Source organism: Plectropomus leopardus, chromosome 15 (genome assembly GCF_008729295.1).
Source record: "Plectropomus leopardus isolate mb chromosome 15, YSFRI_Pleo_2.0, whole genome shotgun sequence".
Lineage (NCBI taxonomy): Eukaryota > Metazoa > Chordata > Actinopteri > Perciformes > Serranidae > Plectropomus > Plectropomus leopardus.
Window position 1 is genome coordinate 24,846,435 of NC_056477.1, and position 24,237 is coordinate 24,870,671.

The 24,237-nt window shown below is 42.2% G+C and overlaps 1 protein-coding gene across 6 annotated transcripts in view; it reads left to right on the top strand.

Annotated features, from left to right (window-relative positions):
• cpeb3 (cytoplasmic polyadenylation element binding protein 3) overlaps positions 1 to 24,237 on the top strand; it is a 48,628-nt gene that overhangs the window by 19,107 nt on the left and 5,284 nt on the right. For 4 of the 6 annotated variants that reach the window (XM_042501580.1, XM_042501574.1, XM_042501578.1 and 1 more), the window contains exons 4-10: positions 2,772 to 2,828; positions 7,638 to 7,661; positions 9,468 to 9,635; positions 11,180 to 11,269; positions 20,042 to 20,160; positions 21,472 to 21,586; positions 22,114 to 22,295. In XM_042501580.1, the coding sequence (XP_042357514.1) occupies positions 2,772 to 2,828; positions 7,638 to 7,661; positions 9,468 to 9,635; positions 11,180 to 11,269; positions 20,042 to 20,160; positions 21,472 to 21,586; positions 22,114 to 22,295 (755 nt within the window). The remainder of the gene's footprint in view (positions 1 to 2,771; positions 2,829 to 7,637; positions 7,662 to 9,467; positions 9,636 to 11,179; positions 11,270 to 20,041; positions 20,161 to 21,471; positions 21,587 to 22,113; positions 22,296 to 24,237) is intronic. The other 2 variants (XM_042501575.1, XM_042501579.1) reach the window with 1 other exon arrangement.

Genomic DNA, 24,237 nt, shown 5'->3' on the forward strand with positions numbered 1-24,237 from the left:
TTCTAGTTTTATCCACCTCTTCACTTTTTTAGCATCAACAGAAAAATGTCTCAGTCGTTACATACCTTTAGAACCCATAAAGTTATACATCTCATATTGCATTTTACTTAATTTTGACTGTTTTCTTGTGGTCTTTAATCTTAATGGTTTGCTTAAACATTTCAGAGACTTCATGCTCTCCCACAATGACAACATTGGAGTCTCCCCATTAGGGCATATGATCCTTCATTTATGGCCACTGGCTTTGTCCAGTTCTCTATTCCATTTCTACCCAAAGAGGTTCTGGTGAGGTCACTGTCCGACTGCAGATTGTTATGCACGTAAAAGGGTGGTACTGTTGGATCTATGCATAAGGAAGAGGATGGCGTGTCTCCCAAGGGGCCACACTGCTGTTCAACCATCATGGGGAGGTTGAGAATAGCTCTGGCTCTTGGTGAGGAAATGTCACCAGAAGAGCAGCAGCAGCAACTCGGGGCCCCCCTCACACCCTGCCACTCAACTCCTGGGGGAAGCAGATGGCACATGCCCAGAGCTATTTTAAGGCTTCAGGAGGGCAACTGTCTCCCAAAATGACTAATGTGGTCCGAAAGGCAAGCACAGGCCACAGTGTTTGTTGTGACTTTTGCCCTCCTATCAACGAAGGCAGGGCTTTGATTGTGAATGTCGGATATAGAGTACACTAGCAATGCAGTATTTTATTGATCATCTTATTCTTTTGTTTAATCAAATGCAGTACTACTACGTCAAGGTGCACGGTCCGCTCTGGAGCTATAGGAGATCTCTGTCAAAGTCCGAACACACCAGGAAGACTGTCATTGGTCACTGTCGGGCAGTCAGTGAGCATCTGTCACCCTAGTTTTTGTGGTGTCCCGCACCATTGGCACTAGTCAGCCATGGTTGGCCCTTGTTAAAAGCTTTTTGGCTGAGTCAGCATGTTGAATTGGCAGCAGAGCCCATCACTGACAATAAGCACTTGACAGATTGGCAGTTTAGCTCAGTTGACAAGAGAAACGTAAGTAAGGAAAGCAAGCAAATGACTTAAGTCTAGAGGATGTGAAATCAAAACAAACTTGTTAAATAAGTCAAGATTATTATTAGGTTTTTCCCAGAAATAGTTTGTAATTGTTATTTTATTATTTTTTAGGTTGTGTTGTTAATGTGCTAATTGGCTAACAGCTCTTGTATCCATCCTGTCAGTCTTTCCCTTTTGAATGACGATTACAGACTACTCCCACCCACTGGAGAGTTTTCTCCCATCATATAGATGCAGAATGTACTTGAAAGTTGGCTGTAGCCTTTGCAATGTGTTTAAGTGCAACTTTTTGGCCAATGTAACAGTCAGCCTTCATTGGCACTAGGTTTTCAATGTCAGTTTGGTGTTCTGACACAAAAACAAACAGACTACCCACATGTTTACCAATTTGTAATAGAAGACTAAAAAACCATCAATGTCAGGACACAACGCTGGATCTTTCTCCTTTGTGTACATCTAGTCTTTGCCAACAAAATGTTCCTTTTTCTCATGATAAATAAGTTGGAAAGAACAAAGATTATGTGACACTCGGCCATGTCACACATATCCACGTGTTCAAACAAATGTGTGTGAACGTATTGGCTTGCCGCACTCCATTTGCCCCCGAGCCCCACTGTTGCCTGGATTCTAACTGGCTGTGAGGAGTGTGGAAATCCACATCTGTGGAGCTGCAGGGTGGCCTCCCCATTGTCCTCCCCCTACCCTGCCTTTCTGGTTTTCAACCAGGTCTAACTGCTAGTTCCACTCTTGTTTGTGAGCCAGGAAGAGGCCCCTTTGCTGTCCCCACTATCTGTCTTGTGCATCCAAATTTGGATACGTTTGACATGTCATCTTGTTTGCGCTATAGCGGCTTGCAACATGCAGCCAGTTGGTTTCTCAAAGTCCATATTACATATGGGGAAACATGCACCAGCAGTAAAGCAAGATATGCATTGCAGTTGTCCCCCTCGACCTTAAAACCCCTCATCACCACCACAGTGTTAACACCGCAGGCTTGCAAAAGCTGATTTATTAAATCTAAAAGGTATTTGCAGAATATCAATGTGTAACAGTGAAAGTGTTTCTTTACATTCAGTCTAAACGACTCTTGGTTGCTGTGTGTTGAGTAAAAAGTTGGTGTCGGTGGATTTTGACACAGGGCCCTAATTTTAAGTGGTCAGAGATAAAGGGTCTGCCTCTGCAGCTGCCACTACAAATGATGTTGACAGTGAGACGGCAATGTTTTGTCCTGAACCAGGTTGGCTATTGAAGCCTTGGCATAAGCTGTCACCTGTTCGAATACGATGATGGAGACAGAGATAACCAGGAAGATTTCCAGTTAGACGTCCCACACCACCTCTGCCCACAAAAGCACTGACAGATGGGCCCATGTAACAAGCACACTTTGTCGCCATAGCAGAATGCACGCTCTGTTGAATTCCTAGTCTTATAGCTTCCTTTGTTTGTGTGTTTGTGTGTGTGTGTGTGTGCATATGAGATATGTGACAACAAAGGAACGTGCGTTTCCACCTCGTTTTTTACATCTGTTGTCCGTGGTCGTGCTTCGTGCCATTGTCTCACATTGAGTAAACTTGTTGTTGATTCATTTCTTGTTAAACATTTCATCCTGGCTGGCATTTCCCCATTGCCAACAGTAGAATGGAAGATTAAATATAATGTCTGTTAACAGGGTAGCTTTTATCAGTGATTTCCATGTTTCCCCTCTTTTGTAAAAATCTGTTCTTTTTTTCTCCGGCAGGACGTATGGGCCTCAACTTCCATCATCCCGGAGCAGACCACATAATGCCATTGAATAGTAAGTCGCATTTTATTGTAGCACTCGTCATCTTATTCTCCATCTGGCATTCGTCAGAATTGTCTTGATTTTGCTGATGAAAGTGTTGCAGCTGCTTTTTTGTCCTTTGAAGGAATTAAGAATGGGGAGTATTTTTGTGGTGTGTTCCCATGAAACACATACACCCCCCTACCCACAGTGGCCTACGTCAGTGTGCAGTAGGCACACCTGCCTACCCTTTGCTAAGGTCTGGATTCCCTGACACCATAAACCTAGGACAGACCTCTAAGCACAGTTGACCTGTGAATAGCACTTCCAAAAATACCCCAGCATGTAAGACTAGATTCTCCTCAGAGTGCCACCAGCCAGCAGATGACCAGCAGTGACAGGAGGCGAGCCAGGGAGAGAAATCAGGTCTTTTTCTCATATGCTCCAACATGGATGCCATAAAGTTCTTCAGGCCAGGCCCAGGCCTTCCGAGTGCTTTTTATTTGTGTTTGGATTGGGTCAGAGATATTTTTTTATGCCTGTGCTCCAGCAACAGTCATGGACCAAAGCATTATGTTTTCCGGTTGTCTGTCTGTCTGTCAAATATGGCACAAACGTTCACTTTGAGTCAACGATAAACTGGTTAGACTTTGGTGGTCAAAGAACAAAGCTCAAGGTCACAGTGACCGTACATCGGTCTCACTCTCTTTAACAAGATATCTCGGGATTACTGTGGGGAAATTTCCTCAAATTTGGCATAAATGTCCACATGAACTCAAGCATGCACTGATTAGATCTTGAAAGTCAAAGCTCAAGGTCACAGTAACCTTGCGCCTGTCTCACTCATGTGAATATGATTTTTTAGGTTACTGAGAGGAAATTTCTTCCAATTTGGCACAAATGTCCATATGATCTCATGGATGAATATTGATGGTCACAGGTCAAGGTCACTGTAACCTTGTGTCTGTCCCATTCATGTGAATGCCGTATCTTAGGAATGCTTTGAGGGGATTTTTTTAATTTGGAACAAATGCCCACTTTGAGTCAAGTTAAGGTCACACTGGCCTGCATCCCTCTCCCTCTTGTGAAAATGATATCTCAGGATTACTGTAAAAGGTTGAAGATGTGTGTGAATCATCCATGTTTAGAATTTGTAGCTCCTTTGCAGCAACATCCACATTTGAAGCAATGTCAACTGCAATGGCTCCGTATGAATCTGACAGACATGATTGTAAACTGCAACTTGACTGGTGGGCAAAGGCATAAAAGCACGAGGAGATCATTCTACTTTGGCCTTGCTCACTAGTTCTTTAAGGGGCGATCATGTTTTCTATCTTTTTGCTCAACTCTGCAAAATATTGAGAATGTCTGGACTGACTGGTGATCAAACCAAATCAGTGAAGCCCTAGTTTCCTTTCTGGACATGTTCAGTCAGCCTACAGGGCATAAAAACGAGTGAAGGCAAAAGATATGTAACATAAAATAAACTTTCTTGGCAAAGCAGTTTCTAGCGTCACATCTTGACAACAGTGGTGCTCCTTCCTCATTTTGTTCTTTTCATCACTCGTATCCTCGGAGAACGCGTCCTGGATTGATGTTAAACTGTTGTGTCATGGGATTACACTCAGGCAAGCACAGATCTGCCCAGATCTTCCAAGTCTGTCAGAACTGGCTCTCTCTGCTGTAGCCTGTGATGTGTGTAGACAGGGAGGCTTTGGTTTCAACTTTAAAGTGTTTTACTCTGTGTTTCTCCTTCATTTCGTCCCATTAGCTTTGAGGCTTCACGCTGTGAGAACCTGTAAGGGCTCTACTTTCTCCGGATGGTGTTAGCACTTGAAGTTAAGAAGAAAGGATAGAGAGTAGTAAGCTTAGGTCCGCTTTTCAGATTTATTGGTGTTGTTCACTTGACAGCTTAGTAGAAGTATCTGAGGCTTTGAAGCCAAGCAGAGCCGGAGACCTCAAACTCATTGTGCCCAGAGGAATCCCCCACTTTCCTTTTTAACATTTTCTCTCTCTTGAACGCCACACAGTTTAAAGTTATTCTTAACCCCCGCTTTTCCTTTTCCGTTCTCTTGCTTATGGGTCGCATTCTCCCTTGCTGAGGCATCTGACGGTTTCCCACATAACGTTTTCTTCATTTTGCGCTGGTTGCTAGGTGACTTTGTTTCTGCCAAGGCCAGACAGTGAGAGGGCAAAGCTGCAGAAAGGCTGCCCAGGTTTTCTTTGGATTGGAGAGCCAGATCTTTTTAATGAAAACATAGCAAGGGAGAAGAGGCTCAAAGACAATATATTTTCAGAGAGAAGCCAGAGGGGCAAGTCACACAAAGGGGCTCTCACAATGCAAACGCCGATATTGGTTTTTGAGGCGACCAGTGTGCTTTGTGACTGATGCGTTTAGAGGAGCAGGAGGATCTGTTTAGCACTTTGTTACTCTCCTGCTGTTTGTATAAATTTGCTCTATCTTAAGCCACATTTTGCCTCCTGTGTGGCTTATATTGGTGGCACAGCAGATTCAAATTAAGCTTGTTTGTGGGAAGATTTCAGAGATTAGGGAAACACAATGTGGTGTTTCTGCACATAAAACTTGAGCTTGAAAGGTCATTTTTGCTCCTGGAAAAAAAAGTGGTTTAACTCAAGTTGTATTCAGAGCTTTTGAATCCATCTCATGGTGTTTCTCAGCAGATGGAATTTGCTGATGAGTCAAAGAGATAGCTCAGCTGTCATCGTGTGACCTACCTATGGAAATTTTGCCATGTGATAACAGGTGGTTGCATATAGAGAGAAGACAATAAAATGTAATCGGAAAGGTTGATGAAGTGGGAAACAAATGCAAGTGAATATTCTGGTATTTTTCAATGGATGGAGTTGTCATGGAGATAGCTCAGGTGTCAACATGTACCCTAAGAGTGGAAATGTAGTCATGTGCTAACAGGTGGTTGCATAAGCTGGAAAGATGCCGAGAAAGCTGTGGAAAAGCTACTAAGGTAACGCTTACCAACTGGAAATATTGTAGCTTGTTTTGAAGAAAGAAAAAAAAAGAATCTTATATTAAAGTCCATTTACTTTTTACTTTTTTTTTTTAAGGTTATGGGCCTTATTTAAATATTCTATAGCTGATGGTCTAAAGTACAACTTTTCCTATTTTAACAATGCATTATCCCTGCACAAATTATGGTGCAAGGGGGAGAAGGGTGGTATTTAGTCCCTAAATTAATCATAGGTCTGTTTTGGGCTTAACATGAATTCAACCAATCAGGCTGTCATCACCCATTTCCTTTAAAAACCAGGTGAGCCTGCATTTAGCATCCTGCTTTTTAAATTAGGGATTTAGCAAATTGGAGAAGTGAGTGATTTTCTGCTGAGAGTAATGCAGTACAAACAGTAATGTCACTGCAGCAAGTACCATGAGAGATTTAAGCAGCAAAACTAAAAATTATATTGATAAACATGACAGAGGAAAGAGAACTAAAGTTTTAGCTTCTGAAATAATCAATAAAGTTACCCTGGTCCTCATGTGTAATCGTCTACAGCGTATCTCTTAGCGGGTAGTGGGACAGCTGCTCTGCTCACTGCTATGTTCACATTTTAAAGAACTTCATTAATATTTTCGTGATGAATTATGTTTTTTTTTTCAACCCACCCCTTCATCTTACTATGAACAATGCGTCCCTTTAAATAGCGGGATAACACTGCGTCATTCTGACTTTAGACCAGATATTTGTTGGTCAATGGCACGATTTCTTTCTGCTGCCTTAAAATATCAATACACGACAATGTGCCTAACCACACCAATGGAGCACACAGATGGGCACTACTTGCACAGCGTGGATGCTCGCCGTGAAAATGACAACAGCATCAGTCTGACACTAGCAATGACAGTTACGCTATTCTCTGCACTGCTTTGCTCCAGATGTAAGACAGATTCCATGGTCCTCCTCAGCAGATAGATATTGCTCAGTTTTTATGGCCTTCAGGCAACATAATAACAGTTGATTGCATGGGGAAGAGACCATAAAATGCAAATGAAAGCTCTGAAAAAAGCATGTTAGCTTTGGATAATAGTTATTTTTATTTCTCTAGATTTCATCCGAGTCAGTGCAGTAAAAGGCGCATTAAAAGATGAGACAGAGATAATGTTGAGCTGGCACATGTGACCAGCTGATATAAATGATCCCAATCCCTTCGCCTTGCCGTAGACTTTGATTCATTCAGCCCTGAGATCATAGCCTGCTTTCCGCTGCCCACCTCCCCTCTGCATGTCATCCTCCCTTCTCTGAGCCCCGAGGCTGCCAGCCACCTCCGTACCCTCTCCTTATCCTGTGGGAAGTTTCCACTCGCATCTGGCCTGCCGTACCTGACCTGAGAGGAACTTATAATATTTCACCAAGGCCATGATAATGACTAACCTGCTCTGCCTTCAGTCCCGCATGCGCTCTGCTTTATGGCCTCATTGGTGAATATTCACAGAAGATTATCACGAACGCGAGCCATTGTGGGTTCATTAAAGTGAGATTATGATCTCCAGTTATGGGGCGGTGCATTATGCGGCTGAATATCTCGGCCATTTCCGTGGCTAAACGTCACCTCCCTTTCCAGCATCTGCATGTGTTTGTTGCCAAGGCAGGTGCAGCAGGTTTACTGTGGGCTGGTGCCAGGCTGTGATAATCGCCCTCCTCACGTAGCCTAAGCTTAGGTGTGGCCATCTGTGGTTCCTCTGTTGCCTTAGAGATGTTCCTGGTTTTGGTTTATTTCCACAAAACCCATGTCTCTGTATCTCTTTCCTACCCCAACCCCTCTGTCTCTCCTTGTGTCCCCCCCCCCCCCCACCGTGCTGACAAGCAGCCCGGAGCTATGGCCGCAGAAGAGGTAACGTGTGGCATTTTCTCTGGGGTTCTGCTTGCCATGCCGACCGTGTCTCTCTCCGAGGCTGAGGGGGATCTTAGTGTGGTGTCACTATCTGCTTTTCATCTGTGCTGTGATTGAATGGAATCATATTAATTTCGACACACAGTTGTGCATTTTAATCAACATTGGGCGATCCACCGAATCTGTCTATATGAATCTTGTTTTGCTTGATGGTGAGAGGAAAAAAAATCAGTTCATTTTCTTTTCTCTCTACTCTGAGTCAGTGTTCTACCTCTAGTGCAAAGTAGGGATGCTGACTTGCAAACACGCTCAGCTGTGAGTGAAACATGACAGCAGTTCTAAGAACAAAAAAAAACAAAACATCATCATCTATTTGCAGTATTTGGTACGACAGGGATGAACGCATCTCATTCTCCAGTTAAGAGCAGTGTGATGCTGCCACCAAATCCAACACTAAACCTTTTCAAATGTTCAAGCATGTTTAGTTGGAGTGTTTCCAAAATATCTGAAGGTTTTCATGAAGGAGTGCGCTGACTCAGAAGTGATTCATCATCTGAATGGCAAAAATGGGTGCTTTTCCAATGTGGCTCATCTCTGATTTGATGTGCTTTTTTCTTTTTTTTTGACTAATTCTGTCTTTCTTCAGCAAGGAGAGAAGCTACCATGTGACATTTGTAAGGTCACTGCACTATCAGGCTGCAGTTACATGTTATACTTGTAGTGGGAGACAAAAAAATGCAGCATTCATCACTGTGTTAGACATGTTTGATTGCTTATCAAACAATCAAATATCAACCCTGCTCAAGAAAGAGAGTAAAACATACATTTTACATTTGAACTAGCGACACTACCATCAGAAAATAACACTAAAATATTGCTAATGCATCACTGCACCAGTGGAAACCTCCTATTGGGAAGCATAGTTAAAGACCTCCACAGGCATGATGTGTCCCACAAAGAGAGAATATAACCAGGCTCATTACTGATGATCAACAGTCCCTCCATTCTCATTAAGTGCTGCTGTTCAGCATGTTGCCTACAGGTCTGGAAGCCTGCTATTTTAATGAGGATTTGGAGCGGGAGTCACCAGGAGGTTCCCAAGACGCCATTATGATATCATGATTATAATTTGATTTACACCGTGGCCAAATGTATGTGGACACCCAGACATTACACCAATATGTGATTTTTGTGGACTGTATATAATATGTAATAGGCACTTTCACGTTGGCTTCATTTTTCTTGCTGCTTGAAGTTGCTGCTTGAGCGTCGCCAGCGCAAGATTGCAATGCACGTATCCAGGATATTTTGCCATCAATCTGTAAACAGCCATTGGGGTTCATGGGCGTCTACATACTTACGGCCATATGGTGTATTTCCTTTTTACAGGTTTCTTTAAATACATTAATAAGAATAATCAAAAATAAGTTTTACCTTTGGGGAAAGCCAAGAGATTTTCAACTGAATGTGTAGTCATGGCCTTGAAGCCACCCCACCAAAAGAAAAAAATGATCACTTCTGAATTATTATGTATTAAGTTTTACATAAAGAAGCACCAGAAATATGAGGATGTCTTACGAGGTAGAAGAAAAGTGTCATCTCACTTTGCTGACAGACCAAGTTTAGAATTGAGAGGGTAATCTCAGTATCCAAACTGCTACATTATTGGTCTCCAGATGTGATTAATTCATTAATTCATCTCTCACATCCTCCCTCCCTTTTTACTTCACACTCTCGTACCTCTCTGTCCTCCTCTGTTATCCCTGTCTGTCTTCCTGGTGTCCTTTTCTCTTCCTCTCCTCTCAGGTCGTTCCTGTCTTTTTCCCTTTGAAGATGGTTTCCTTGATGACGGTCACGGTGACCCCTCCTTGACCCCGGGTCTGAACTCGCCAACCCGCTGTCAGAATGGAGAGAGGATGGAGCGTTACTCCAGGAAGGTCTTTGTCGGAGGCCTCCCTCCTGACATAGATGAAGGTAAACAAAGGATCCTTTTTCATTTACACATCTAGAGAAATTCAAATAAATACAGCCTCTTCTTCAGCACCTCCCTGCTGCAGATTTATACTGATGCTTAATGTATCGTACATTCACACCTGGAAGCCTCTGAGTGCCGTCTTTGTCTTTGGCTGTTTGCCACACAGTTAACGCTGAAGTGTTTGAGTCTTGCTTTAGGGCACCTTCACACTCCTTGTTGAGGATATTAATTTAACATTTTATAAAGCCACTTACTATAAAAAAAAGCTTATGTTTGCTGTTCCATTTAAAGCTTTTACTCAATAACCAAAGAACAGACTTTGACAGGTTATCAAAAGTTAAAGGACTAGTTCAACATTTTAGGGTATACACTTATGTTAGTCATTGCTAAGAGTTAAAGTCAAGATGAAATTAAACACAATGCCTTTTTAACCAGTCATGTTGTGCACCTTTTTAAAATAAATGCCAAAAAAACTCCCAGTCCAGTTTATATTTATATAAATTGTATTCTTATATTTTTTTTCTAATCTTTTTTTCCAATCGTATTTTCTTCCTGTAAGATAAAATCAGTTTTCAGTGACAGTGTGGCATGTAACTACCTTAAAGTATCGACATTTTGTATTTAAAGTAGTATGGACTTAACAAACAAGATATTATTTCATTACCTTTGGACAGTTTACCTTTTAACCCCTGTTTCCTGTCTTTGTCCTATGCCAAGCTAACCAACTGCTGGTGGAAGACCTCCATGTACTGTTCACACTAGAGTGGTAGTCTATTGATTTTCTCATCTAACTCTCAGCAAGAAAGCAAAAAAACATTACATATTCTTTTAAGGAAACACTGATGGACCTTGTTGATGTTAATTCTTTCACCTGCAATTTAGCCACTGTGAACGTCTATCAAATAACTTGAATATACCATGGGTTTGCCATACAATTTTAAACTTTAGCACCATGAGTCGTAACCAAAAAAACAGGCTTTTGTTAGTTTATCAAAGTGAAAATTGAAAAATGAAAATTTTGTCCAGACAGTGGCAAATCTCAGTAACTTCTGCCATTATATGCCTCAGAGAAATGTCCATTTAGCTAGCAATTGTTTTAACCCTCAAAATCTAGATTTTTAAGACTATTTCAATGCTTTACATTAACCTCTGTTACCAGTTGCGTCATTGACCTGCAATTGTTTCCACAATCTCTGGAGCATGCCACAGAGTCTAACGTTAATATGAAATGTTTACTCTCTTATGTGTCCACACCGTTGAACAAGCACATGATGCACAATACTCAGCGGGCTGAAAAATGCATGAGTTTCCACAGCCCGTTGCAGACCGGATGTGCCAGGCCTGTGCTCCTGTTTAATGCAGTGGCTACTTTTGCAGCAGGAACACGGCAAAAAATAGAAACTGTGCCTGCCTCAGCATCGATCCTAGCCCTGCACAGAGTCCTGCGTATGCATTTTACATGAACAACCATAAATGGTGTCTTATCATGTCACGAAAATAACATTCATGATGTTTTTATCCTTTGTTTTCTACATTTTTACAGATGAAATCACCAACAGTTTCCGCCGCTATGGGCATCTGGTGGTAGACTGGCCCCACAAAGCAGAGAGCAAATCCTACTTCCCACCTAAAGGTAACAACTCAGAGCATAATCTGTAGTTTCCCATCAGAAATGAAAGTCTACACCAATAAATATCACCTCGGGTGCAACGCCATTTTAGAGTTTTGTGAAGAATCATGTTACCCAGAATTCGTGGTTCATGCTGGGCGTGCATGGAGGTGTCTGTTTATCTGTGTGACCCCCTGTAGTCATCTCGCAGAAACTAACACACAGTATATAATGACTCCATAACTGGCCACCAGGAGTTTTAACCCAAGAGCTGTTTGCTTGAATGAGCACCTGAGGAGTGTGAAAGTTTTTGTGCGCAGCCTCTCGGGTGTCATTTTCAGGCAGGTGATCAGAGGAGCTCCTCCAAGCCTCTGCATCACTCCCTCTGGCCCGGGAGCCGCTGTGTGTCATATTAGGAAAGCTATTAAAGACGCTCTGGAAATAACTGACATTCCGTAGGCAGATGGTAATACGCTGCATCTGGAGGACCTGCGAAAATCTCTGCCAGTTTTTCCCCCACTCTCATTTTTCAACATCCCTTTTTTTTTTTAGCTTGGGAGGATTATTTTGAATAGGCTTGACTCTACTAATATCCAAAGCCAGGAGGAAAAATGCAGCATCCTTTTAGGGGAATGAATGAGCTTACGGCAGCTGGAGGACGCCGCCATGTAAGGGGAGGAGACATGTGGGACTGGTGATCTGTGCTGAATTCAGCTCGCACTCTAATTTAAACCTCCCCGCTCCTGAACTCCGAGGGAAACTGTTAAAATATCCTGTTTATATCACACTCTCCATATTAACTGGCAGGGGAGTTTGGGCAGATGCCTGGTGACAGAGATGTTAGCACTAATAGCTTCAGGGTTGAGAGCAAGTGCACATCTGCATGTGTGTGTGTGTGTGTTCTGCTGTCATGTGGACTGTGTAATGGCTGATTTACAGATGTGGGATTCGCATCCAGAGGTCATTGGCCTCTCCTCGTGTTAAACGTCCTTCCAAGCTTGACTGAATGGAAGATGTGCTGTCACTTTCCGTCCTGCTTCACATTAAACCGCCGGCGATGTCTGTACAGTTCCGAAAGTGTTTGGGTTTAGGGATGACTCATCATGTGGCTCAGTCCAGCTTTAGGGGCAGGCCAGGACTCATTTGGTACTCAGAGAGAACTGGCGACTTAGAGAGGAAGTAGGAACAGGGATTAACTTTGCTCAATGCTCTTATTTTTTTTCCAAAACTCTAATATTATATCACAACTTTTCCCTCGGTTTTCAATTCTGATTATTTTGCTATGTATGTATATTGTCATGCACTGTCATTAATGTTGTTTTTTCACTTGACTGGCCAGGCAAGTCGGTCAGATATCTACTTGCCCAAAGTTAGTTTTTTTGCATTTTCCTGCAAATTCCTGATCGGTATTGTCCATGTGTCACTCTGAACAAAGATGAGACTGACGCAAGATAGCTCAGTCTCTAGCTACTTTCATTATCAGTGTCGGGAAAAGAAATAGTCTTTTTTATCACCTGTCAACTGGGCAGGTGAGTTGCTATATTAATTATCCCAACATGGCTTTTTACGTGCCTAACGCAGTCAGGCAGTCCTTAATGTTGAGCTCTATTTGTCCATCCACAACTTTTTTTTTTCAAACAATAGTTTATATCATGATATTTTTTTAGTTGAGATATGAGTATCATGTTGTGGTTGTTTTCCTTTTTGCTAAGGGGAGAGTAGTAATATTTTTGACAGAGCAGAGAAGGGTATTTTCTCTTTATCTTGCCTTCATTCAAGATAAATTGTTTTACATTCCTTTGCAAGAAAAAAAACGGCCCAAAACCTTTTTTGTTCACTCTCACCACTCTCAGCAAGCTGGTTTCCAGTCAAAGCAGGCAGCTGCTTTTACAGTGAAAAAGCTCTAATGAACTGCACACTACCTGCCCAGCTTTACAACAGCAGGTATTCTTCTTCAGAGTTTGTTGAGACCAAAAAGGTATTTAAGTGCTGTAAAGATAGTCTTTATAAAACTTGGCTTTCTATGCAGTAGAAAAATGCAAATACTTTTGAAATTCCTGCTTTATGACCAGAGAAAACAGGAAATAGGCTGTGGCATACAAGTTTGCTCATGAGGTAGAAAACCTACAGCGAAATGTACTTAACCAGACCATTTAACGTTCCCGGTGGTGGGTGACCTGACGCACACTTGGCCATTTTCCACATGAAACAATATGGCAGCTTACTGCTAACAACAAATGTTACATTTCAATCAAATAGTGGCCTAAAGTATGTTTCTGAAAAGATTTTAGGTGACAAATAGGCAATACAGTAACAGAATCATAACAGAATCTCCCTTACCGGAAGCTTACCACAGGTCATTAACTCATACTAGCCACATTGGTGATACAAGGTTGGTTGAAAATCAGCAAAGTATCCCTCTAAAGAAGATTAAACAGTATTATAAATCGTATTCATCAGGTGGCCAGAAACATGACTCTGAATGGATGTATCTGCTGGGTGCGTAAACAGGCAACTGATTGTTAACACATTGCCCATGAACATTTATGAGATGAAAATACGTCAATGCTGTAATTTCTTCCGATGTCCCCAATTGGCACTGTATGCTACTTTAAAACCAGTGAACAATATGATATGACGCATACCTATTCAATGCTGCCTTTGTGGTCATCTCACTCTTAAAAAAGTCTATTCAATAAGCTCTGGTCACTATGGTGCTGTCACTCACACACTTCTGTCGCCCACGCTGTCATCACTGTTGTTGCAAATAAGCTTGAAATTTTAGGAAGCTATTTCTGTCTGTGATTGGGGATAGAGGCAGGAGGAGGAGGAGGTGATGCTGTCAGCATGCTGGAGCCTGAGTGCTGGAAGCTATAAACTGCTGCAAATGCTAATGTTCACGTCATGCTGCAATAACAGTGCGTCAGACTTTTTTAGGGCTTCAGAAGGTTGCAAATGAAGTTTGCTTTTGACCACAGCCAAGTCATCGTCAGCTTATTTATGATGTCGTAACAAAGCAAAACGTAGAAAACAGAAGTCCCTATTTTCTTTTTTCCATATAACACGAAGGCAGTGAGGTTCAAATAATGCCGACAGAGAAGTGCTGCAGTGGCAGCGATCGCACTATCACATCTTGCTGCATTACCGAGGCCTCGATTTATCTTTTCACCCTTGCGCTGGGATTATATCCAGTGAGTGACTTCTTCAAATTGAGATGATTAGCGACGCTTGATTTCACCACTCCTCTACTCTATCACTGACTACCCGCCAATTGCTCCACAGCCTCAAGGCCTGTGTTTGTTTTTAGGAGAGCAGATGTTTGTGTCTCCCTCCATCCATCCTGCCAAGCCTTCCTCCTCTTCTTCTGCTGTCAGCAGTCGGTCTGTTTACATTTTGTGGCAGAGTTACAGTCCCCCGCAGATTTGGTCCTCTCTTTCTACCCTCATGGGATAGATATTATAGATGGAGGGTTGGCTTCATCTATGCTCCAAACTGCCTCCAGACTTTGAGAGTAGGCTGACAAGTGTTTGCAGCTAGTAAGGCTTTTTCTAAAGCCTTCGCACCAGCTGGAGGCATTACTTTTTAGTAATGCTTACATTACTTTTTGTCTGTCCAGTGCCCCTTCTGGTGAATGCGACATCTAAATGCTGTCTGGGTATTCTTCTCTCATTTGGCACAAATGTTCACCATGAAGATGAACTGATTAGATTTTGGAAGCCACTGTCACTGTGACCTCACATCCGTCCCATTTGTGAATGCGATATCTCAGGAATGCCTTGACAGAATTTCTTCAAATTTGGCACAAACGTCTACTTGGACTTTTGGTGGTCTAATGTCATTGTCACCATGACTTTTCGTCCTTCCCATTCATGAACGCAATATTTCAAGGCATTCATCTTGGGAAATTTCCTGATATTTGGCACAAACGTCAACCTTGACTTAAGGATGAACTGATTGGATTTTGATGGTCCGATGTCAAGGTCATTATGACCTCATGTCTGCCTCATTGGTAAACCCAATGTCTCAGAAAAACCCTGACAGAATTCTTCAAATTTACCACTTGAACTAAAGAATGACCTTACAAAACACAGTTTTGGCCATAACTCAAGAATTCACATGATAAGCTTGATAAGCATGATAAGCATCACAAGCTTTTTTTGTTGCTGTTTTTTGTTTTCTTTCTCTCTCGTTTACTCTCATGTTTCTTTGATAACGACTGATTTATTCCTTAGTCATTCTGGTCACCAGAACCAAACATGTCCGTGCCCTCGCCTGCGTGAACTAAATCTGCAGACACATGTCTGAGTATAAAAAGATAAGCCTGGATTTAAATGTCACTGTTAAAGCCAGAGGGATGCACATTGTGACTCAGTTTATCTAGTCATCATGGATTGGATTTCAACAAAGTCAACACAACTCTCAGCTGATGAGGTATGGAGAGTAGAGGATAGCAATGTGGGACATCTACACTACTGTGGTATGTGGATAAAGTAAAGTGTCAGCTTGCGCCTGATACCAGTGCATTACTCTTACCCAGCAGTGTATTTTTAGGCCATTAAGGCCATTTTACCAAAAAGTTACTGAGAGCATTTTCTAAAAGTTGTTTGGCACTGAGCCCTAACACACTGTTTTTGAGGAAGAGTCAAAGTTAATTCTTGGCAAGGAGGTGAATATGTGTATTTCCATAAAGTCAGACTATTCAATTAATACCTGTCTCCCATCTAGTCAGAATCGATACCACTCTCATGCCTGTTAGCTTAGTGCATAGACTGAAAACCGGGGAACAGCAAGCTATCTATACAGTAATGTGTACATTAGTGAAAGAGAACTGCTAGCCATATTTTTCAACCCCTAGGGTCAGCCAGGCTACCTGTGTCTCCCTGTTTCTGTGCTAAGCTAACCAGCTACATGTAGATAACATACAGGATGAAAGAGTCAAAGCTAACTATTGGTAAGAAGGGGATCAAGTGTATTTCCCAAAATGTCATACTTTCCTTCGGCAGCAAGTTAGCTTAGGGAAAAAAAAAACAGGGAAACAGCTAGCAAAGCCTAGCCTAATGTCTTTTAAAGGTAGCAGTTAGCTGGTTAAGTAAGAGAAACAGCAGCAGTTTAGTGTCTTTATGTTTTATGGAAATTTGAAAAAGTCTTTAGGTTGCTGTTGAGGTAACTTGTTTGTCTCCATATGAGTCAAACTGCTGGCCTCCGTTACAGGAAAGACTCTGTCCTTCATGAGGTCATTGGGTTGTCTGCACAGCCACCGAGGCACTCTGCCTATCGTTTGTCTGTAAACAGCGCTGTTTAGGTTGGAAAATGCTGCGGGTGTACGTATTCCCTTCCTCCCTAAACAGTTCGGGGAGCTCGGCAACAAAAAGCCCTATAAATCTCAGGCACGAGCCACTGCAGATCTGCGCTTTCCTCCCGTGGTGTAAGCCTCTGCAGTGCGCAGGGCTGATGGAAAAAGACAGATCCTCAGCACCATTCAGATTAAATATCAGAGCACTGAAGTAGCAAAGAGCTACTTTTAGAATTCTTAAACTCTGAACCCTGATAACACAGATTTCTATTTGACATGAAGTTTGCCAGGAGGTTAGATGTTTTCGCTTGTAAATTTCATTTTGCCCCGACAGGTTTGAGAGATGTCACGGAAGTTAACACGGGGCTTTTACTGTCAAATTGAGTGTCACATATGGAAAAGGTGTCTGACTTTCCAGGCCTCTTGCATCAGTTTTGTAACTTCCTATCAAGCTCCATTACTATATTTTAAAGTACTCTCTGCTTTGCTTCTGTCCCCATGATCCTCCCGTGTATTTTTAAACTCTCTGTTTGTATGGCACTCATTCATGCTGCTTTGCTCCTTCTCTCCCTACCTTTTCTCACTTTTTTTCCCACTCTCTTTCCATCTGTCTCACTCCTCCTTCTCCCCCTCCTTCGTTTCTCTCTCTCTCCTGCCCTGGGTCATGGAACACGTTGTTCCCTCCTTCAGACTGTACGAGCTGCTGGCTTGCTCTGCCTTTTCATGCTGTTTTTTTGTGCAAGACTGCAGTTGTTTTTTTCTCTGAGGGGGGATGTCAGTGCTAAACCACATGATTTCTCCCGATGACAAACCCTCTTTATGTAACCCGGCAACACAGAGACAGGGGTCTTATGTCGGGTGATGACGAGGCGCTTGGAGAAAGATGACGGTGCACAAAATCCTCTTTATGTCGAGTCTAATTGTGTGTTTTCTGAGGCTGGTCCAGAGGGGAGTCGGCTCGGTGTCGACCAATTACAAAGAGACAGAGATTAAGCGGGTCACTTAAAGCAGCTGATTGCAATTAGTTTTGCATTGTGAATATTATTGTTTTGCCCACAGCGGTACAGCTTGTTATTCGAAAAAACATTTATAGCCCCCCCGAGGTTATTAGCCTGTTACTTGACTCTACAAGGCTCCTGATAACAACCGCTAAAAACTTTTAATTAGTAAGAGCCTCTGTGGTTACTCTGCAACACAAGAAGCAAGCAATAATTCAACAGTGTGTATGCTAATGTGTTAGCATGGGGAAGAATCTGATATTGACCCAAAAGGGACACATAATACATGATGCTGCTATCACTGTGTGATCATGTTTTTGTCCTCCAGAGGACACACAAACCTGCGTCTCCGTACTCACTGCCTTTCTTTTTCTTACTGTCGTTGTTGCCATTATTATAATATATTAAATATCTTTTTATGTACCTTAAGAAGTACTTAACAGGCTATAATTGATGTAATTACGGTGATTATTTTTTTATTTTAGGCTGTGAATAGAGTGCTCCAGGAATGACGTTTTAATGTAGGTTGAGACGAAAGTTAACGTCGCCATGGTTCCCTCGTTAAAAAGCCTATGGGATTTTTCCATTGGATTTAAATGAACATTTTTGATACAAACACATTTGGTTCAACAAGATCATCTTCACAAATGAACACAACTTTTATGATTTTTGAAGGCTGAATACAATTGCCAGGAAAAAAAAGAAAAAAAAAACAAGTACAAAAGTAGTTGCTGTTATATTCTAAATTTAAGCTCTATTTCGATTAGGTTTAGGTTTTTTTTCATTAGAAATGCTGATTTAGATCCTATTTTACATTTGTCCAATAAACTGTGTTCACACAAACCATGAGATTTGCTGACCTACAAAACTGTCTACTGTGAGGCGACCTCTAGCTCACAGGGTAGAGTGTGCGCCCCCATATGCCTCAGGCTCCAGTCCAGCCTGTGGCCCTTTGCTGCGTGTCGTCCCCCCTTCTCTGTCTCAACCTTCCTGTCGCTCTCAAACTATCCTATATATTAAAGGGAAAAGGCCCCATAAAATAATTATCTTTTTTAAAACTGTCGGAAAGACATAGTTACCATCACTCTGACATCATTGTGACAGGACACACGTCACATGCGTCATGAGGATACACGACACACACGTACACAGTCACACAGAGACAAAAGGCTGCCTTCAGAGCAGGGGCTGTTTTGAGGACACGTGCCTGCTTACGCACCTGCTTTTTTTCCATTCCACCTTAGATGCTCCTTTTCTTTTTTTCCACTCACCCTTTCTACAGAAGTACACGCTCACACCCTTCCTGTCCTGATACGCACTCTCACTCAGACCTATGCACATGCCACAGTTGACTGGGTCTGCCGAGTCAGGCTCCTCTTTTCCTTTCCCGTCATCTCATATCTGCAGCAGTTCCTCTCAGGAATGTTAGAAGTGAAACATGACAGTTGCACATTCCTCTGTGCCGTTTTCACTTTTGCATTTGTCCACATAAATGCATATGTGTGAGTGTATGTGTGTGGGTGTGTGTGTGTGTGAGTGAAGGGGATACTAAGAGACAGTTTTATGAAAGCAGGCTTTTCCAGAGATAACGGACCACATGGTGGCTTTTGGTGTAGTCTTGAGAGACACTATTGTGTGCGCTTGTGCAGATCTGCCAATCCCCACTTGCTCCACTCAGACAGCAGCTCATATTCCCCTGACTCATGGGTGCCACAGGTGGTGCTGGGCCTCTGCTAACATAAGTAGAGCAATAATTTACAACCCAATTCAGAGAAGACCGTGTGCACCAATATCTTCTGCTTTTTGATTGCGTTGTGAATATACTCCGCTTTGTCTATTTTGGCTTAGTGGGTTTCTATTATTTGGCTGTCAAAAAGTGGTTCTGGGCTCTTGTTTCTCAGCATCAATCAGATTCCTATTGCTCGTCGAACCCTGTAGCATTGTGTGATGGATGTGCCCGAATGAGCTGGGGGGTTTTTGTCCCACCCGAAACAGCTTAATAGCTCTGACCTTGGATAAGGTCTCTGCTCTCAATGCTAAATAATTCAATAGTACAGACCGACTGTGAATTGCTTTCTGCCTCTCTCTACCTGAACCCACTCTCAAAGAGGGCTGCGGTGTGTCAGGCTGGTCGATTTTAGAAGTGGAGCACTCTCAGCCATTTAATCTGAAGCAGCACAGACAGCGAGCTGCCGACTGCAGAGCGTCTTATTGAGGCAGGCGAGGCAAATGAGGACAGAAGAACAGGCCACAAGGTCATACGCCTGTGCGAAGACGAAGTTGTCTGAAACTATGAATAACTACAGGGAGAAAAGTACGGGGCTTAGTCCTGGGATTTTGACTTGTACAATGTAGAAGCTGTAGAAAATGCGCAAATGTCTCTACCCAGAGGACAGTTCAAAGCATCATGGTCACAACAGTATGACTGTTACATGTAACAGATTTATTATTTTTTAGAAAATATATTTTGGAGTTCCTTAAACCCCTTTTTGGTCCATTTTCCAGGCTACGCCTTCCTGCTCTTCCAGGAAGAGACTTCTGTCCAGGCCTTGATCGATGCTTGCATCGAGGAAGACGGAAAGCTCTACCTGTGTGTGTCCAGTCCCACCATCAAAGACAAACCGGTAAGCAGCAGACATCGATGTGAAGATTTATGTCTGAACATTGTCACCATGTTCCCCCACCTGTTCTACTGCGCATTTCTTTTTTTTAGGAGACACAATTTTTGATTCAGGTAGTTAAAATCCAATAATAAATTGTACACTAAAAAAGGAAAACATTTGAAATATATAACCAAAGGACTAAGAGTCTGTGAGTCTGTACCTTTGCAGATTGGTGCTATGAGTTCAATGCTAACATCAACATGAAAACACACTAGCAATAATTATGCATACCTTGTTATGTGTAGCAGGCATAGACTGTATAAAAATAATGAATAACGTTGCCACTGTGATGTTCCCTTTGGCTTGTGGACTCTTGTTTTGAAGTTTCAAGTTAAAGCTAAGCTAAATTAGCTAAAGTGACGCCTAGCAGGGAGCCTATCACTCAAAGCAGACATGCTCTTAATTATGGGCATAAGGCTAAAAGCCTTAATAAAAAGCAAAAAAGTGTTTTATATTAAAAAATAAATAAGATCACCTCCTGTGTAGTTGTTATGAATGAGGAGATAAGCTATGGAGACTAAAACACTTTTTGTACCAGGCTGCTAACATGTTTACTTCTGCTGTAAAGTTGAGAATTTCAGGAATAGTATTTTTAGCAACAGATATTATGTTTACCATCTTATTTTAGCATGTTAACATGCTAATATTTGTTATTTAGTGCTAAAAAAAAGTACAGCTAAGGCTGATGGGAATGTCAGTAGACAAATTGAAATTTTGATCTGATGATGTTACAAGATAAAAGGTCAGGGGATCACTGAAGTCATTGGGATTCATCCTCTGGGGACCTTGAATGACTATAGAATTTCAGGACGATCCATGCAAAAGTTGTTGAGATTTTTCAGTTTGAACCCAAGCGCTGGACTAAGTAAGGGATAGTGCTTGTGTCTGACAATGTGTACATCAGCAGTTTTTAATGGCTGATGTGGAAACGGTTGCCTCTGTGATGGCCATTAAAACTTGATAATGGACACCTTTGAAGGGCATTATCCTACTTATACCATGGCCAAAGAAATAAGAAGTAAGAACATTCATTTATATTTTTATGCCTATTGCAAAATTTAAAATCTAAAGTTATCAGCACTTTAATTTTGAATGGTAAACAGAGTTTCACTGGAACTACTTGTTTATAACAGTGACGCTGCAGCCAATTGGAAAAGAGCATTTACCCAGACCATGGTATAACCAAAAGAATGGTGCTGCTAGCACGGCAAAAAAATTACAGGAAGTACGCCTTTAAATTATCAAAATGTTTCTTCCTCTTTTCTTATCCAGGTCCAGATCCGTCCCTGGAACCTGAGCGACAGTGACTTTGTCATGGACGGCTCCCAGCCTCTGGACCCCCGCAAGACCATCTTTGTAGGGGGGGTACCACGGCCCCTGCGTGCAGGTAACTAACTAATATGAATGGAATATCTTTTTTTTTTTTTTTTGCAATCCCCCAAAAGCCTCTAAATTGGCTTCATAACATTGGCTGGCACAGAGCGCGGAGGCTGGAAGCTATAATGAAAGTTCTCCCTATGAGAAAGCAATCCTCTACTTGGGTTTCCAGGAAGCGAGCCAAGTGGTCGTCATGTTAAGAATTCATGGTGTAATGGAAGGCTCAGTCTTTCTGTTCTTGGGATGAACATCGCTGGCTGCTCTGCAATGTGACCCCTACTAATTATACCAGCAGTCTGAGACTGCTGCTCTGATGAATAGTGCAGTAGGGTAGATTTTTACGTCACTTAATAGCAGCGTCAGTCACAGAAGATCCAGGTTAAACCTTTTTCTTAGTTTTCAAGAGTGGCTGAAGGCTTTCAGTATGAGGACAAAAGAAATGCCAAAATAGTCTTTAACCCACAAAAACTCGTAAGAGGACTGGCTGCAGCAGTAATCATCTCTCTCCCTCATCTTTTCTTTCCTTCTTCTCTCCAGTGGAGCTCGCTATGATCATGGACCGGCTGTACGGAGGTGTTTGCTACGCTGGCATCGACACAGACCCAGAGCTCAAATACCCGAAGGGAGCCGGCCGCGTGGCGTTCTCCAATCAGCAGAGCTACATCGCTGCCATCAGCGCTCGCTTCGTTCAGCTGCAGCACAATGACATAGACAAAAGGGTGAGGGAGTTCATGCACTTCATTCACAACAATCCTTCCTCTGAAAGGAAGCAGAGTCTCCACCACAGCTGAGGTTTTCAGTCATTCCTATGGCACGCTGCAGAGCTGAACTCTGCCCGAGCCCTCTCCCATGTATCTGAGCATTCATTACAGCCGGCTTTTCAGACTCAGCGCAGCCTACAATAACGGAGGGCCAGGCCCGGCTGTGCAATCACTACAGCCTTTGGCTGCCGGAGTCCCGACAGATGTTTCAAGTTGCAGACACACTGGGTTGGTTTAATTATAGTAGTTCCCTATACATGTATATCCACTTAGGCTGTGCTTCAGCCTGGTTATTTTAAGCACGCCGACCAATTGCAGCGGGACAGATCGTGACCAAGAGAGACTGGTTGTCAGCCAGGAGGTCGAGCCTCTGTAGGGCGGGGCAGTCCGCCCCACCTCAGCTATCACCATCGATCTGCAGTGGGGGTTTAGGGTGTCTTTATTATGACTGGAGCTGTACGGAATACAAACAGTGCTCAAACAAAGTTAAAGAAAGTAACTTTTATAAATGCAATAAAGGCTGTGAACAAAAATTTCAAATAGACACAAAAGAACACCCTTTAAGCTTTTTAAAAAGATTTTTTTCTCAAAGAATCAAGTTGCTGTCATAATGATCAGCAAAAAGAGAAAAAAATATATAAATAATCGTTATCTAGGCCTGTCATGATAACCAACAAGTTTTATTGGTCAATATAATGTCCCAGAAATAATTGCTATGAACGATACACTAATATAATGACTGTATAATAGCATAGATCCTTAAGTTTGAATTCATAATAATATTCATATATTAGCATAAGAAAATTAGTATTTAACATATTTTTAAAAAAGTAATTAACAACTGTACATACATACAAGAAAGTAAGTTCTTGCGACCAACAGACTAGTTTAATGTGAAGTAAGAGCTAAATTTCAGGAACACTGCAGTTACCTCCGTAACCTGGAGGAGGGCCTGGGAGTCGGGTGATTTTCTGGTGCATTTATGGAGTGGAAGATGAAGTTATTAGAGGGGAAAACTACAAACGAAGGACTTTTTGGTTCAGTGCTGCAAGTTGGCGAGCTTAAGGCTATCAGGACTGTGCTTCTTTCACTCCAAGCGTACGCAGCATTGTTTTGTTTTTCTTCAAATTCACCAAGTAGGTGTGCGCAGAGAAAAAAAAAGGAAGAATTGCTGCTCCTAGGTTTTATAATGGTCAGGTAAACCCTGCTGTTTAAACTGGCATTAGTTTTGCTAAAATGTTTGTGACATTCTCATGTCAACAAGGAGGGCAGCACATGCTTGAGAGTCTCTCTTAGTTTTAGTTTAGACCAAGGATGTCTGTTTTTTCTTCCTCATTTTCTCTTTTCTTGCCTTCAACATCCACAATTCCATTAACTGTAAATGGCTCCTGATGATAGGACCTAGAAGCTCATTACCTCCGGTCAGCTCCATGTCCACTGAGGTGATATTGGTACTTAATAGCATGGCAGCATTGTCCTCTCTGCCTGTCCTCCTCCTCCTTATTTGTCTTGTGTTAGGTTGTTGCTCACAGGTTGCACTGTGGCCGTTGCAGAGTTTAGCTGAGAGGGACATTCTCCTACTGTTGAAGGATTTAATAACCTTTCATTTTGTGGCCACGCTATAACAAGGTTAGCATCCACCCCTGCCTTCTCATGCACTGAGGCGTCTCCATGGCGACCAAGCTCCCATTTCTTGTCTCTGGGCTTAGTGGTCAAACTCATTTCACTGGTGGATGGAGGGATACCTGCCTCAATGTAGCGTGGTTTTATTTTAGAAAAATTGCACAAGTTTGTCATGGGGCTGGTGAATAATGGCTTGAGGAGCCAACACACGTGGAAAATCTCAGCTGCTTTTTCAGCACATTTACATACAATTTGCTTTGGTTCTACAGTGACTTAG